Consider the following 14635-nt stretch of genomic DNA (forward strand, 5'->3'; position numbering starts at 1 on the left):
TGGACTTTATGGCTTTACATATATTTTCTTCCCTTGTTGCAACTTGCGTCTCCATTTCATGCTTTAGAGAGGTAACGTGTGAACTGGACACAGCAGACCAGTGTGTCTATTACACGGTTTGCTGTCATAGGCTGTGAAGGCGCCTCGTGGTATCTGGAAGTTCAGCAGCAGATCTTTTAGGTTCTGTAGGTTGTTTGTGTTAATGGAGTATGTGCCCATGTGCCCATGTGCCCATGTGCGGTTCAGTTGGGCTCAGGCATGCTACACATGTACAGTTCATCTGTAGTTTACATCTGGCCATAGAACTCCCAAACTATAGCTGCCTTTGGGTGCTCAGTACTCAGGCAGAGTATAAGGCAACTGGTCAAGTGGGAGTACACCCTAAATCTTAATGAGAAACCTGTCTCTTTGTAAGTGCTCTGGAACCCACTTGACCTCAGACCTTTCTGCGAAGGGAGGTATATTTCTCAAAAGTGGTTCCTTTTTCGTGTCCTGGTGACTGGCTGTGCTTCAAACTTTTTCTAAACAAAGATTTTTCAGTTGGAGCTGAGTGCACTTTTTCTCAAAAAGAAGGAAGTTCTTTACCCTGGCTCCCCTGTGCAGCCGGTCCTTCATGATACCAATGAACTCTTTGTAGGACAGCTGGTCATCGTGATCGACATCGAAGATCTTGAAGATGGTGTTTACAAGGTGACGTGTCAGCTTGAGCCCTGTGGCCACATACACCGCTCTGGCAAACTCATCTATCAGGGGAGAAAGTAAAAATGACTTTGATCATTTGTCTAAGTGCAGCTGAGTGAAAAACCTGAAGGAGAAAACACAGCATCAGTGAGTGTAAGCAGAGACCTTCGGTGCCCGCATTTCAAGCTCAATACAGTTTTAATACCTTGTCCAATGGAGCGTGCAGCAAAGTTATACATCTGCATGGCAATGGCAAAGTCTTCAAGGTTGTTGAGAAACTGGAAGAAGGATCTGAACTCATCAAAGGTGATTCCCTGAAACACAAGTAGAAACAGTTAACAAAACAACTGCAGGGAGAGGTACTGGACAGAAAGAAGCTTGGAAATGACAAATATCGTTTGAGCGAGACTGTGAAGGTGCATTTAAGTGGCGTGCATACAGCATTCCTCAAAGTGCATCTAGTCATCTGTCTGAAAAATTAAAAAGCTAAATGATTATTCAAGCAATTCCATGACATGGCCTCATGAAGGACGTAAGAAGTCATTCATGGGGTTAACCATCGTATGTGTGTATGATGTGGAAAATTTTTCGTTTTCCTCAGTGGCTTTGGCTTAATTCTCAAATTGCAGTTAAAGTTCGTATGAGAAATCTTTTACAGCATTTTGTTATTCAGAAAGAGCTGCTCTCTATACAGTGGCATTTTCAAATGTTTCAATACAATTTGGCAAATCACTAAGCAGAACACTTATTGATTCTTTTTGGAATAAAAAACTCTGTTTATTTTTTACTGTATAAAATGTTGTGTTGACTCATCACATGCAGAATAGTCCAGCTAATTGTCCACATGTTTAGGTCAGTAGTGTAAGTAATAAGAGTAAGTGTAAGCAGTGTTGGGAAGGTTACTTTTAAAATGTATTCCACTACAGAATACAGAATACATGCCCCAAAACGTATTTTGTAACGTATTCCGAATACGTTACTCAATGAGAGTAACGTATTCTGAATACTTTGGATTACCTATTACATTATCATGCTTTTTTACAACTACATGAATGTACTATTGCTGTGTGATTTATTACTTTTACTGAAGGTTATTCGCCATACCAATACCAATCAGATGTTTAAATCTTAATATAAAATGAGTAACAGCAGGTTGACGTTAGGTAAGGCTACACTTTTTGCAGCGATCTCGTATAGAAAACTATTCAGCACGTATATAAAACAGGTCCGCGGCTCTGAACCGTAGTAAAGCGACCTCTGGCTAATACGTCAGGTTCGTGTCGGGCTCGTGGCCGAAAACTAGCTTTACTTGGTTGTTTGCTGTGCGTTGAAAGGCTGCTCCAACTGAACTTATTGTTTTGGAGAAAAACACGAAAAAAGTGTATAGTCGAGTCTTAATAGCTTACTTACAACTGGGCTCATCAGGCACTCTTTTTGGCTGCAGTTGTTATTATTATATATACATGCTTCCAGCTCCCGTTTCTGCTCGGTGACAACTCGTACTTTCCCTTTTACTCGCTCCTCGCGCTCACAGACACACAAGGGTATGGCAGTTCATTCTCCCTGCAGCACGGACTACACTGCCCATGAGGCTACATTCTTTAGGGCTATGCCTGTAACACTCTGCCTATTGCCTTCATATGAAATCATTTTTGTGAATCATTTTTTTAAATATTCACATCATTATGCGGGCTGCAAGTAGAGGTGACATGGGCCGCGAGATTGAGACGCAGGCATTAGAGCCTCTTAATGCGCCTTTTGTTTGGGGCGTGGAAACCAAAAATAGAGAGGGCATAGCCGAACATATGAAACAGGAAAATACCACCGTGTAATCCTTTTATTTCAGCAAAGTAACTGTATTCTAAATACCACCTTTTTAAACGGTAACTGTAACGGAATACAGTTACTCATATTTTGTATTTTAAATACGTAACATGTATTCCGTTACTCCCCAACACTGAGTGTAAGAGATCTTATGTGTTTTTTCTGTCTCTGCCCATTAAAATGGAACTACCATAAAAATGAGAGACTCTTCAATTCTCTAATTGTGAGAAAACAGACAAACAAATTCAGCAGAGGTTCAGATGATTCCTTCTACTACAAAAGATTTTCAGTTTTATTCTGTTCATTGTATAGTGCTGTGTTGTCAGTCAGTTTTTCCTTACGTGCTATGCAAATGTATAGGTTTTTTGCTTTACAAATTAGAATGTAAAACACTGCGCCCCTGAAATCAGCATGTGAATAGAGTCACTAGGACATGCTGTAGTTGTCACTAATCCTTGGAAAAAATATTAGCCTTGTATTGTTGGCACTCAGTGTCAGAGACACATGAATTGTGCAGGTTAACTATAGTGTTTTTCTGCATGCATGAGCTGTTTAAGGAAATGCATTTTTTCAGCTTCTGTGACCTTCAGATATGTTTGGAGAAATATACCAAAGCAGTTGAAAAAAACAGTAAAACACATTGCAGTGTTTCATCTCCGTAAAGTAGCATAAAGTGAAAACCAATTGGAATGTACAGTCTAATTGTTGGGATGGCATGTGTTCATACATTGAGCATTCACCCAGCACTAACAAAGGATATAAAGGATATTGTGTATTTCATATCATGAATAACCAAAGTCCATCTGAGCAAATGGTTGTGAGGTGCACCTCATGCTCTTTGCTGTGAACTTGCTGTAACCCTATAACAGATGCATAATTCAGAAGATAAAATATTATTAATCAAATAACTAAATGTTTTTTTTTTAAATTACATGATGAAATGTAGATTAAAATAAATACAAATAATTAAAATACAACAGCTTGCTGTGTATCTTAACCTTGACATTGCTTATATGAAGAAAAAAAGAGAAGGTGGCAAATTAACTTAATAGCAGGATAGACTGACAGATTGTAACTGCAGGTTGTGAATTATACGAGGCAGAGACCAACCTCCTGCTTCTTCCACAGCATGAAAAGGAAAGAAGGCAGGGACAGAAATAGAGACGGGTTGCATAAGGACTACATGCCAAAGTCTAGCTAGATAGCACAGATAGCACAGATAGCACAGATAGATAGATAGATAGATATAGATAGATATAGATAGATAGATAGATAGATAGATAGGTAGATATAGATAGAGATAGATAGATAGATAGATAGATAGATAGATAGATAGATAGATAGATAGATAGATAGATAGATAGATAGATAGATAGATAGATAGATAGATAGATAGATAGATAGATAGATAGATGCAACTGAAAGTGTAGTGAAATGTGTGTTTTTGTGTGTGACATGTAGTGAAGCAATTGAGCGCTCAAGTGTGGAAAGCCACAACAGCCTCAGGCAGAGACAACAGTTTGAAATTACAGGTACTCTAGATGTCTAGAAGGTAGAAGCTCCCATACAGGAAGGAAGAATTTCATTATTATTTCATTACTGATCAATGAATTGTCCAGTAAATAACTGTGCGCACATGTATACTGTACCTTTTCATCAGGTATACACTGGCGGACATTTTCCAGATAGGCACTAATGTTTTCCACGTTTGTGAATCGCAGCAGGATTTTGGCAAAGTCTTCTTCACTGATAGTCGTCATACCTTTAGAGTAAGTCAGGAACTCAATTTCCAACACCTCTGTCTGGAGGTTATCCATAAATCTGAAAATAGAAAGAAAGGACAGTAAAAAAGACAAAAAGAGAATTGTTCTATAAATCATCCATTCTGCCATGTGGTTAATACTGTTAGCGTTAGCACTCTTTCGGTTCTAGTACCTGTAGAAGTCATCAAAGGTAAGCTCTGCCTTCCCCTTCTTCCCAAAGAAATGGACCAGTAGTGTGGTGTCAATTGTGATGCTATCATCTGCTCGCTATCAAAGAGAGAGAGAGAGAGTGATACGAGAGACGATCAGTGACTAAATGACAAACCTCAAGCGTCATGGGTGGAGAAGGACGAGTCCATCATTAGACCAACATGGCCACCGCTGTGCCAGATTAGCAGGAAGCAGGGTTCTATTGCACGTGTGCAAAACGTGCACTGGATGAGCATTACAAATTACATTACAAATTACATCACAAATTTCAGTCACAGTCATCAGCTCAGACAAACAGTCAACAGCCATCATGAAATCAAACTTACCAGTCTAGGAAGCATAATATGATGTGAAAAACAGTCAGAAGAGCCAAATAAAAATTTACAAGCAAACTGAAGTAAAGCAGGTAAGTAAAGAAGGGAAGTCAGATTATATCTATTAAAGAAATCATTCTCTATGCAGTCTAGACTGGTGAGTAGTGATGCTGTAGCAGCGTGAAACACAGACTGATACAATGTTAAGGAGTACTCAAGTATCAGCCCAAATAAAGAGAAGGCGGTAAGATCATAAGTCATGCCTACATTCACAGAGCCAGTGTGAAGGTAACGGTGGAGGTGAACAAGAATGCAGGAGGAAGGAAGACAACACTTTAAACAGGTGGAGTTCATTAAGGACAGAGAAACAGACGAGGTAAGCAGAAGACATGAAAGGAAAAGAAGACTTGTGGAAGAGCAACTAAGTGCAACACAGACAAATACATGACAAAGACACATCCCATGCATTTCTTCGCAAATGCCACATTGACACACCTAAACAGAACCTCAAGTCACCAAAAGCAACACTAAACAAAAACCACATAAGCACAAGTGCAGAGATTTTGTGAGCCGATTCCACCTTTTTCCGTCATCAGATGTGTTTGGTTGCATATCCTTCTAGTCTCCCTTGAGTGTGTGTTGACTCTGTGACCCAGGTCATTTAAAATCCATTCAATGAGCTTTGGGTTGTTTCGACTGTTTGCTCTAGCTTTAATCTGCTGGTTAACACCTTGTTTAAAGCAAAGTGACACAATTAGGATTTTAAGCCTTTGCAGAAACTTAATCTAAGTATTTAGTTCACTATTTTCTGTTCATACACAGTAACATACTTGTATCTTTCAGAAAAAGGTGACTTTTGAGCAGTTCCAGAAATGAATCAGGCAGCATCAGGACAAAAAAGAGAGGAATTCAAATACACATCTTCTCTCTATTGACCTGTCATGCCCCACCCAGCCAACCTTCATTTCCAATCTTTCACCATGCTGAGGAATACGCAGACATAAGATTAAATAAAATCTCATGTCCTTCTAAGAAGGAGCATTTATGGCATTTCAGTCATCATCATAAATATCATCATCACCACGATGCCATTCGTGGTTCTACCTCAAGAGTAAAATCCTAAAATCCAGTGTGGGACAAGAAGAAAATGTGAAACAAGATCACACGTTTATTTAAGGGACAAAATATCAAGATTTGTTTTGTGATTTGTTTGGTGTCACACAGTGAATATTCATTCAGTCAGTCAGAAATGTCTGTAAGTGAGCTGCAGTCTTTCTGATAGAGAGGAAACCATCCCCACGGATAAGAATGAAAAAAAGTGATCTTACAAAAAACAACTGATGTGACAAAAGTCATTAGAATTTTGCTGGGCATTTACCGGGCTACATTTTAGGCTTTTATTAAATTGTTGTTATGTACGAATTAATAAAAACAACTAAAAACTCTACAGGTTAAAGTAAATCGTGTTTCAATTACAGATTCTTTTGGTCATCAATGCACAATATTAACAATAAGCTGCAGGAAGATGCAGATGTTCAAGGCAGTAAAATTCTTAAATGTATGGTAGATTAAACTGGAACCACACTGGTAACTCACACAATAAAAATGTCTTGTGAGAAACAAGCATTAAAAGTAAACACTGTAGTAAGACCACTCTTAGCTTTTGGTCTGTTGCTGATTCACTTAAGAGTCTGGTCTTTCAGTCTTTGATTAGGGACAAAGGAAGATTTCCTTTGTGTAAACACAAGACAAACTGAAACAATTACAGACTTATCATTGCTGTGTCTAAGTTTTCTGTGTCTCATTTACTAGACGTTCTTTTCATTAAGTCTCTGATTACGGACAAACAGGACAAAATTTGTTTTGCTCTTTTATCTCTGAACTGACGCATTACTGTCTTTATGACACATGAGCTGTTCATACATCTAGACAGTATCCAGGTGGTGTGTCTCTGCCTCTCTTCCCTCCCACGTGGAGTTCCCTTAATTCTGTTTTGTTGTTTTGAACTCAAAACAAGGAAATCATTTCGCATTATCTTTATTCAAAACTATTGTGACTGAGGAGTTTATGTATCTGGTGGGTGTCTATTCACCGCTGCAGTGAGTTATCAGCTGTTGCACAAAGACTTGTACTAAATGTATTTCAGGAGTCTTCAAGATATATTTTGAAAAAGGATGGATCCACAGCTACAGGAAGTAAAGCCTGCAAATGAGTGGAATACACTATGGTTGGAGTGATATTTACTGAAGTGTACAAACTAGCAAGGGAAATTACTTAGATTACTTAGATTGATTGTACACTGTGGGTGTAGGATATAACACCAGTTATCTGAGCTTTGTTAAAAATAGAACATGTGGTTAAAAATTAATTACTAAAGCTACATTAAGAGATTTTTGACCACTACTTTGGTCACTACCAATTCCTCCATTAACTTTAATTAAGCTTTTTCACAAAAGAAGCTCCCGATGCTGCTAAAAAATGAGCTAGACCAAAGTAATAATAAAGTTGCAGTCAGATATTTTGAAATTGAAAGTAGTAGCACTGAAACAATTTGATCTAAAGTTTTGATTATTTATGTTTAGTCCATGGTAACCTATTTTTCACTGGATGCTGTCTTATAATGTTGTTTGATGCTAGATCATCAATAATGTGTACCCTCACCATGACCACAGACTATAAAGAAGTTTATTTTAGCCAATACATCTTATATGTTCAAGTCTCTTTAAGTGTAATCTCTTCTACCAGCCAGCACGGGGCGACTTCTTTGGTTGCTAAAAAATCAAAAAGTGTAGACATCTGCTTTGTTTGCTTCTCTGCTGTTTTTAATAAGTGCTGGCCGTGTACCCTGTTGTGTGGTTTGTTGCTCTGTTGTTTTTTTGTTTTGTTTTTTTTGGTTGTTATTGTCTTTATTGTCTGTGTTCTTCTGTCCCACTGTTTGTGAATGTGTAAAAAATTTTGAAACTTGCATAAATAAATACATTAAAAAAAGAAAAGAAAAGTGTAGACATCTATGGGTAAATGGCCCTCGATTCCCCTTTCTGGATAAATTCAATGGATTATTTGCTAGCTTCGATTCTTACTGAACACAATAAGATGCTCATCTTCTAAAGTACGGCTGCAAATAGTGTCCATAAGGATGATAAAGCAAGTTGTGCCTTTGGTATCTTTCTCCATTTGGTATCTTTTGGTGTCACAGTCAAATTGTAACACCTGTAATGTCTGTTTTTCAAAAAGATTAGATGACAACGATCAAAGTGTTCAGCTTTAAAAACACAAGTTGGCTAATAAATTAGCAATGGCGCAGAGGCTACAGCCACCTTTTAATTAGTCCATAATCACAATGAGCCTACCTCCCTTACAAATTTTAGAGCTATTTTTTCTTACATGTCTAACCAAAAGAATTTTGTCATTGTGATGTGCAATAACTTTGTCATAGCAAAGGCTTTCAAGCATCCAGATCAGTCTACCAACTTGTCGACGTAATGCCAAACGGATCATAACAAGCTTATCATTCCTGGAAGTGTGGCGGTACTAGTGTGAGCTCATCATCCCCGTGACAACGTAATCGTTACCACGCCCACAAGGCACGAGCCAACACCTGGTGCATGCATGTGTCTATTTGTCCATCTGTGTGTTTATCTGTGAGCTTGTGCAGTCTTTGATCACGAAGCTGAGGGTAAAAACAGTAATTACTGATGTAAACGCTAAACGCTGTTCCTCACCCTCCCCATCTGTGAGTAATACTCCGGAGGAAGAGCTCATTGTGGGTCTTTAGTCAAGTCAGTCAGACTGTCAGTCAGTCACACCTTCCAGGGGGAAAAACAGCCAACCCCCCCTTTCTGTTTCATGGCTTGTTCAATTTTCTTGCAATGACTTTTATCTCCCACATTTTCTTTCTTTCTTCTTCTTCACATCTCTTATCATACCTTTAATCTTATCCCACCCCCTGCTCTGATTACGCTGATTTCCTTTCACCTCACACTACCCGTCAGTACCTCCTTCACCTGACAAACAGAGAGGTGATTTGCTCGGTCCTACACTCCCTCCTTTTCTACCTGTCAGTCAGTCCCTCCTTCTCCAGACAAAAGGAAAGAGGTATAATGGTGACTAATCTGTTGAGTAAACACATCTTTCTCTAAATACAACCTGGTTCTTTCTTTTCACCCAAATGTACTTCCCGAACTTCTTTTCTTCTCACTCACTTTGTTCCTGAACATTTGTTCTGCCTGCTGACCTGTGTCATCTTCCTTTGGCCTTTTTCACCCATTTGTTTACTCTGATTTTATCTCCTTCGCGTGCTCCTCACCCTCATGTTTTCCACTTATCTGATATCGCGTCCTTAAAGATATGTTATATTTCTTTGAATTACATCTTTTGCCTGGCTGTCATCTTGTTTGTCACTGTTTCACATTTTTTTCTTACTTAATTTAATCCTAAATCATTTCTAATCCCTTTTATGTTTAATATATCCCTCCATTAAAAAAAATCCTTACTCTTTTCCCCCCATGTCTGATTTTCCTGCTCTGTCCGTCTGACATCCCGGCAGATGAAAGGCTGCACGGTGTAAATACAAGGTCAACCCCATTATGTTTCACTGTCATTACCTCAACCTCAGCTTCCGCTGCCAACACAGCAGACAACCTGTCATTAGTGAGCTAGTCTGTTAGCACTATTTTAGCTGTTACTAATGATTACCAGTCTTCAGAAAGTACTATCAGGAAGACACTTTAAGCTGCAATTGTAGAAATAACTGGAAACACTAACTTTGATTTATTGAGACAGCTCATTTGTTAAACCACCAGTCATGAAATATGTTAAGAAGTATCAGTTTGATGAACAGATATTCTGGGATCCAAAGAGCATAAAAGCTTCTGAGGTAATGTCTCAGCAATTATTCTATCATCGCCTTTTCCTAGCTTGGAATAGTGCATTAAAACAATAAGGATGAGGTTGGATGCCTGCTAGTTCCGATTAGTTCAGCTCACCATCTGGTTTTAATTTTGATCCCAGGGATTTTGCAGGTTGTTTTTTTTTCCAAATGTTAACCTTTTGTGTAAATCATAGTGTAAGATGTTGTCCTGTAACTCCTCATGAATTCTACTGCGTGAACAAGTTTGTAGTGATAAAGAGACAAAGATTTTGTATGTGCTCTGCAGTCAACCGTCTTATCCTTGTTAAACACTTGTGGCGCAACGTGGGAATGATCTGACACCAAAGCTACGCCACTAGTCACAACACGGCACAGATAACAAGGCACAGATACACATATGAAGCAGAATGAAGACAGAAAGAAGGTGAAAACAAGACAAGTTATTTAAAAAAGGACATTAAAATCTTTGTCATTTAATGGATCAGTACCGATCAACAACAAAGGCTAAAGTCTTTCAAAATATTCATAATCCAAAAGTAAATAAATATCTTCACAGACAGAGTGAAATGACTTAGGATGGAGCAAAACAGGAAACATTTGGAGGATGCTCACATTATTTCATTCAAATCCACAGTGTGTCGAGTAGAAAAAGATATTTTCTCACAAATTAAAGGTAAGCATTGGAGCTTGAATGCCGATTTTAAATGTTTCTTTTAGAGCTCATCCAAACAAACATGATTTCACACTGAAAAAAAAACCTGATGATTTCTACACTAGTCTAAAATTAAATTATTACTATTTTAAGAAACAAAAACAAAGAAGAACGCTGTGGGACAAAGGAAGGAACGCTGGGAAGAATGATGAGATATTTCTGTTCTAACATCTAGGAAACAAGGAAAGAAAGCAAGGAAACATATGATCACTATCAAGCCAAACCAGAATAAAAGTTAGAACGAGCAAAGCTTTTGCAATAATCCCAAAATGACTATATTAGAGTGAAGATTCAAAGTAACTTTTTTGGTGCATTTGCACTTCAACCATTAACACATGACTTCTCTGAAGATTGGAGAATAACTGTGGTGTGTGTTTCAAGTAAAGCTTTTATTCTCAGGGAAAAGTATTATATAGTATATAGGATTTCGAGTTTGATTCTGGCCAGCTTGATGGAACATATTTCTTGTGAACGTGTGGGGGTATTTGGATCCTCTATGTGAACTATCTGGTGCTGAAGAATGAGGAAAAAAGTGAAGGATAATGAATGCAGGGGTGAAGGAACAGTGGACGATTGGGTATGTGTACCTCCGCCAGGTCAGAAAAGAGGACTTGACTGGCGCTTCGCCTCAAAACGTCCCAGTAACTCCGCGCCACAAACTCCTGACTGTCTTTTTTTAGCACCTGTAGGAGTGGTCAAGCAGGGCCAGGGTCAGTCAACCTCCAAATCAACCAGTTCAGGAAATAAACGTCCATTACCCATTCAATCAGTTGTCATTATAAGTAAACATACACAAGATTATATCTCTGAATTTATATGTGAACATACAGGTGGATATTTAGGAAAGGTGTCACATGGCACTCACTAGTTCTCTCAATAAAGGAGACCCTATCCATTCAAACATAAAAAAACACAAAAACATGTTAGCATCAAACAGGAAGGGGCATACACAAATAGCTAGCTTCTCTGCAGCTAGGTTTAGATTACAGGTAAAGGAAAGGATACTACCAACAGGGAATCATCAGGATGATGATGGATGTGCTATTCTGTTTAAATCACTGAAGCTATAACTCACTCATGTTGCTGACTCAGCAACAAACACAAGGAAAAAAAAATGTTTTTAAAGAAGAAATATATGAAGATGTCACCCTATAGCACATTTTCTTTATTAAATAAGTACTTTAGGCAGTTCTATAGCAACAGTTGGCTCTGTTAGCAAACGTTATTCTACCTTAATAAAGGCTGACCACGGTGCTGAGCTTCTGACCACCCACCTCGTCTCTCTCTCCAGGGAGAAAGCAACAGCAGCCATTTTAACATGACCCTGCAATGCTCTTAACTTCAGTGCGACAATGCGGCTATCCATCACAGCAGTGACAGGAGGAGTGCATATGTGTGTCTGTCTGTGTGTGTCTGTCTATGTGTGAGACAGCATGACAGAGAGAGAGAGCAGTGGCTGGTAGTGTATTGTTTCTGACAGCACACTGCTGATTTTCACTACACTGCAGGCCGTTTCCACTCCACATATAAATTACTACTCATAACAGACAGCTACAGTCACTGTCATTACATCTCAACAGACACTAGGTACAAAAAAGCACTTGAAAGTGATAAAATGGAACTATAATTAAATGTCCAATGTTTCAAATAATGAGGTCCTGGTGATCTCTGTGAGCGAAAAGCTCAGGCTTGGAACCCTAACCCAAAACATTCAGTTTTAAACATTTCTTTCTGCTTTTATGGCTAAAAGGGAGGCAATGTCCTTAATACGGTGATCTAAAGTACACGGCTCTGGCTGTGATCACAGAAGCACCGCTCACCTGCTGTTCAAATTTTTTGTTTGCAATGGACAACCAATTAAAAGAAAGCTGTATTAAAAGGATGGTGGCTTTTGAGCTAAATTTGCTTTTCTCGTTTTTCTCGGCTGCATCAAGAATAACAGAAGTAAGGATTATTTTGAACTTTGAATTATGCAAATCTTTTCTAATACAATCCAGGCAGGAAAAAACATATAGAATTTAAGTATAATTAATTATTTAAATATTTAAACCATAATATAAAGCATTTCAGAAATGTCACACGTGATTATTATTCATTAATATGCAAAATTTTGTACAGCAGCTTCAGTAGTTTTAGTCATCATCATTGATACCCAATAGCCAATCTCCAACTATTTCCTAATGATTAATGCCTTAATAATTGTTTTCCGACTTAGAGCTCATCAGGTTACATACAATTAATAAGTCAAATCTATCAGCATTTTGCACAGGGTTGGTAAATAAGAAATATTCATCCTTGAGAGGTAAAAATCTGTTTCATTTTCGATCTCATAAGGCTCAACAGACAAATTCAACCTCTTTGTGTTCTTTATGTAAATATGATTTTGTTCAGACAACAGAAACATATTTTTGTATGTACCCTTGGCCTCCTTCCCTAAAAAATCTCCTTCTATATCTTTATATTAACAAACTTCCCCCATCAGGAACAAACAATACTGCCAAAAAATACAGCACATGTCCTAAAAAGGACTAAAATGGAGTCTGATTGTCTTTAGAGCTCTACAGGGTCTCAGGTCATTTTAAATTACATCGCTCTCTTTTTGTAAGAGTTCATCTCTCCTGACCCCTTAAATGTATTACTCTTTTCTTTGTCTGTCCATTAATCATCCCTCAATCAATCAATCAGCTGACTTGACAGATGGGCAACCTTTCTTGAATTTTTCCCTTCTCCCTCTCTCTTTCTCTTACATTCATCCTTCAAAGTAGCTTACAGAGTACATTTCACTGATAACAGAGGATCAGGTGGACTGGGTCAAATTTAAGGCTTTTTCCATCATCAGGAGCAGAAGGGAATGACAGGCCTTTTTATTTTTATTAAGGTTTTTAGACTCCAGAGAGTCAGTGTATTAAAAAACTCTGCTGCATATATATATATTATATGGAATGTTTAAACTGAACGCAAAATAAAGGCCATTAATGTGTGATTTAATGTGTGATATTTAAAGGTCCTGGCAATCTATATTAATTTAAACTTGGCAGGGTTGGTGTGTCCTTATAATTAATGAACAGATATGATTGATGTAACTCTTGTCACCTAATTTTTCACATTAAACTTAATAATTGTATCTAAAAGGCATGGTGACACACAGACTGCAAAGCAAATGTTTTAGTGACTGAGAAACAGTTCAGATGTATGGAAATATATATGTGTCACAAGTGGCAGGTGAGCTAAAACACAATCACAGACAAATCATTTATATTTTTTCAGCTATTCATTTCCACACAGCAGCCCAAAAATATTCATCGGAAATGTTAAAATACCTCCTTGGTAATCACTGCAGCAGATTCACGCTGTCTTGGCCGGCTCTGCTCTCGAAGCTGAATTGTGTCTCGCTTGAATGATTCTGACTTTTGACAGTTTGGAGGGCAGAGCCCAAAGGGAAAAGGTCACTTTGAAAGTGACCTCATAACCTCTGTGATTGACAGGTTCAGTTTACTGTGTTCAATTTAAATATTTGCCCATGATTATGTTTTATTTCACATTATTATTGACACAAATATAATTCCACACAGGTAAAGTTTAACATATTCTCACATGGTTTCACAAAACTTAAGCTTTTTGTTACCATAAGGTTTCTACTCTGACTGATTGCTAAACAATAAAGCTGTTGAACTGACCCAGCTAATAAAAACAGCCTATTCTCTGCTCCATAAATATCTTTATCTATCTAAAAAGCAGAAAACGAGACTATGCCATGTGGATACCTACGCTGTTCATGGGGGCAACCTGATATCCATACAGCTGCATACTCTAACACACAGAGAGAGACACGAGGAAGAGAAAGAAGAGGACAGAGCATGCAGTCAGAGAGGAGGAGAGAAGGTAAAAGACATGTTAGTACATGCAAGGAAAGAGGATGTGCCATTTTCAACACATCTATGATTACATTTTAGAATACACACTGTGCCTAACACCAAGCATGTACTTTCAAGAGATAAGTTATGTGGGAAACATATCCTTCATTTTTCAGTGACAGTATTTCCTGTGAGCCAACAGCACAACCAGGACTGTTCTGTAAGATACCCAATGCTTAGATCAACAAATCTCTATCTCTTATTTGCTTACACATCTACACAGGTTCTTAGTAAACTTGGGTTTGAAAGATTTACTTCAACATCAATAAGATATAGATAAGTAACAAAAGGAAGATTTTAATAAGAAGCTTTTAAATATTTCTTTTGCAAATCATGTCATGAAAAAC

General features: G+C 38.0%; 1 protein-coding gene across 7 annotated transcripts in view; it reads right to left on the bottom strand.

Annotated features, from left to right (window-relative positions):
• micu3a (mitochondrial calcium uptake family, member 3a) overlaps nucleotides 1–14635 on the bottom strand; it is a 42252-nt gene that overhangs the window by 2988 nt on the left and 24629 nt on the right. The window contains exons 8-14 of one of the 7 annotated variants that reach the window (XM_026170350.1): nucleotides 14143–14184; nucleotides 10962–11057; nucleotides 4441–4535; nucleotides 4155–4326; nucleotides 3616–3621; nucleotides 887–995; nucleotides 586–743 (exon numbers count right to left, since the gene is read on the bottom strand). In XM_026170350.1, the coding sequence (XP_026026135.1) occupies nucleotides 586–743; nucleotides 887–995; nucleotides 3616–3621; nucleotides 4155–4326; nucleotides 4441–4535; nucleotides 10962–11057; nucleotides 14143–14184 (678 nt within the window). The remainder of the gene's footprint in view (nucleotides 1–585; nucleotides 744–886; nucleotides 996–3615; nucleotides 3622–4154; nucleotides 4327–4440; nucleotides 4536–10961; nucleotides 11058–14142; nucleotides 14185–14635) is intronic. The other 6 variants (XM_026170352.1, XM_026170355.1, XM_026170351.1 and 3 more) reach the window with 6 other exon arrangements.

The sequence above is a fragment of the Astatotilapia calliptera genome, chromosome 6 (assembly GCF_900246225.1).
Source record: "Astatotilapia calliptera chromosome 6, fAstCal1.2, whole genome shotgun sequence".
NCBI lineage: Eukaryota > Metazoa > Chordata > Actinopteri > Cichliformes > Cichlidae > Astatotilapia > Astatotilapia calliptera.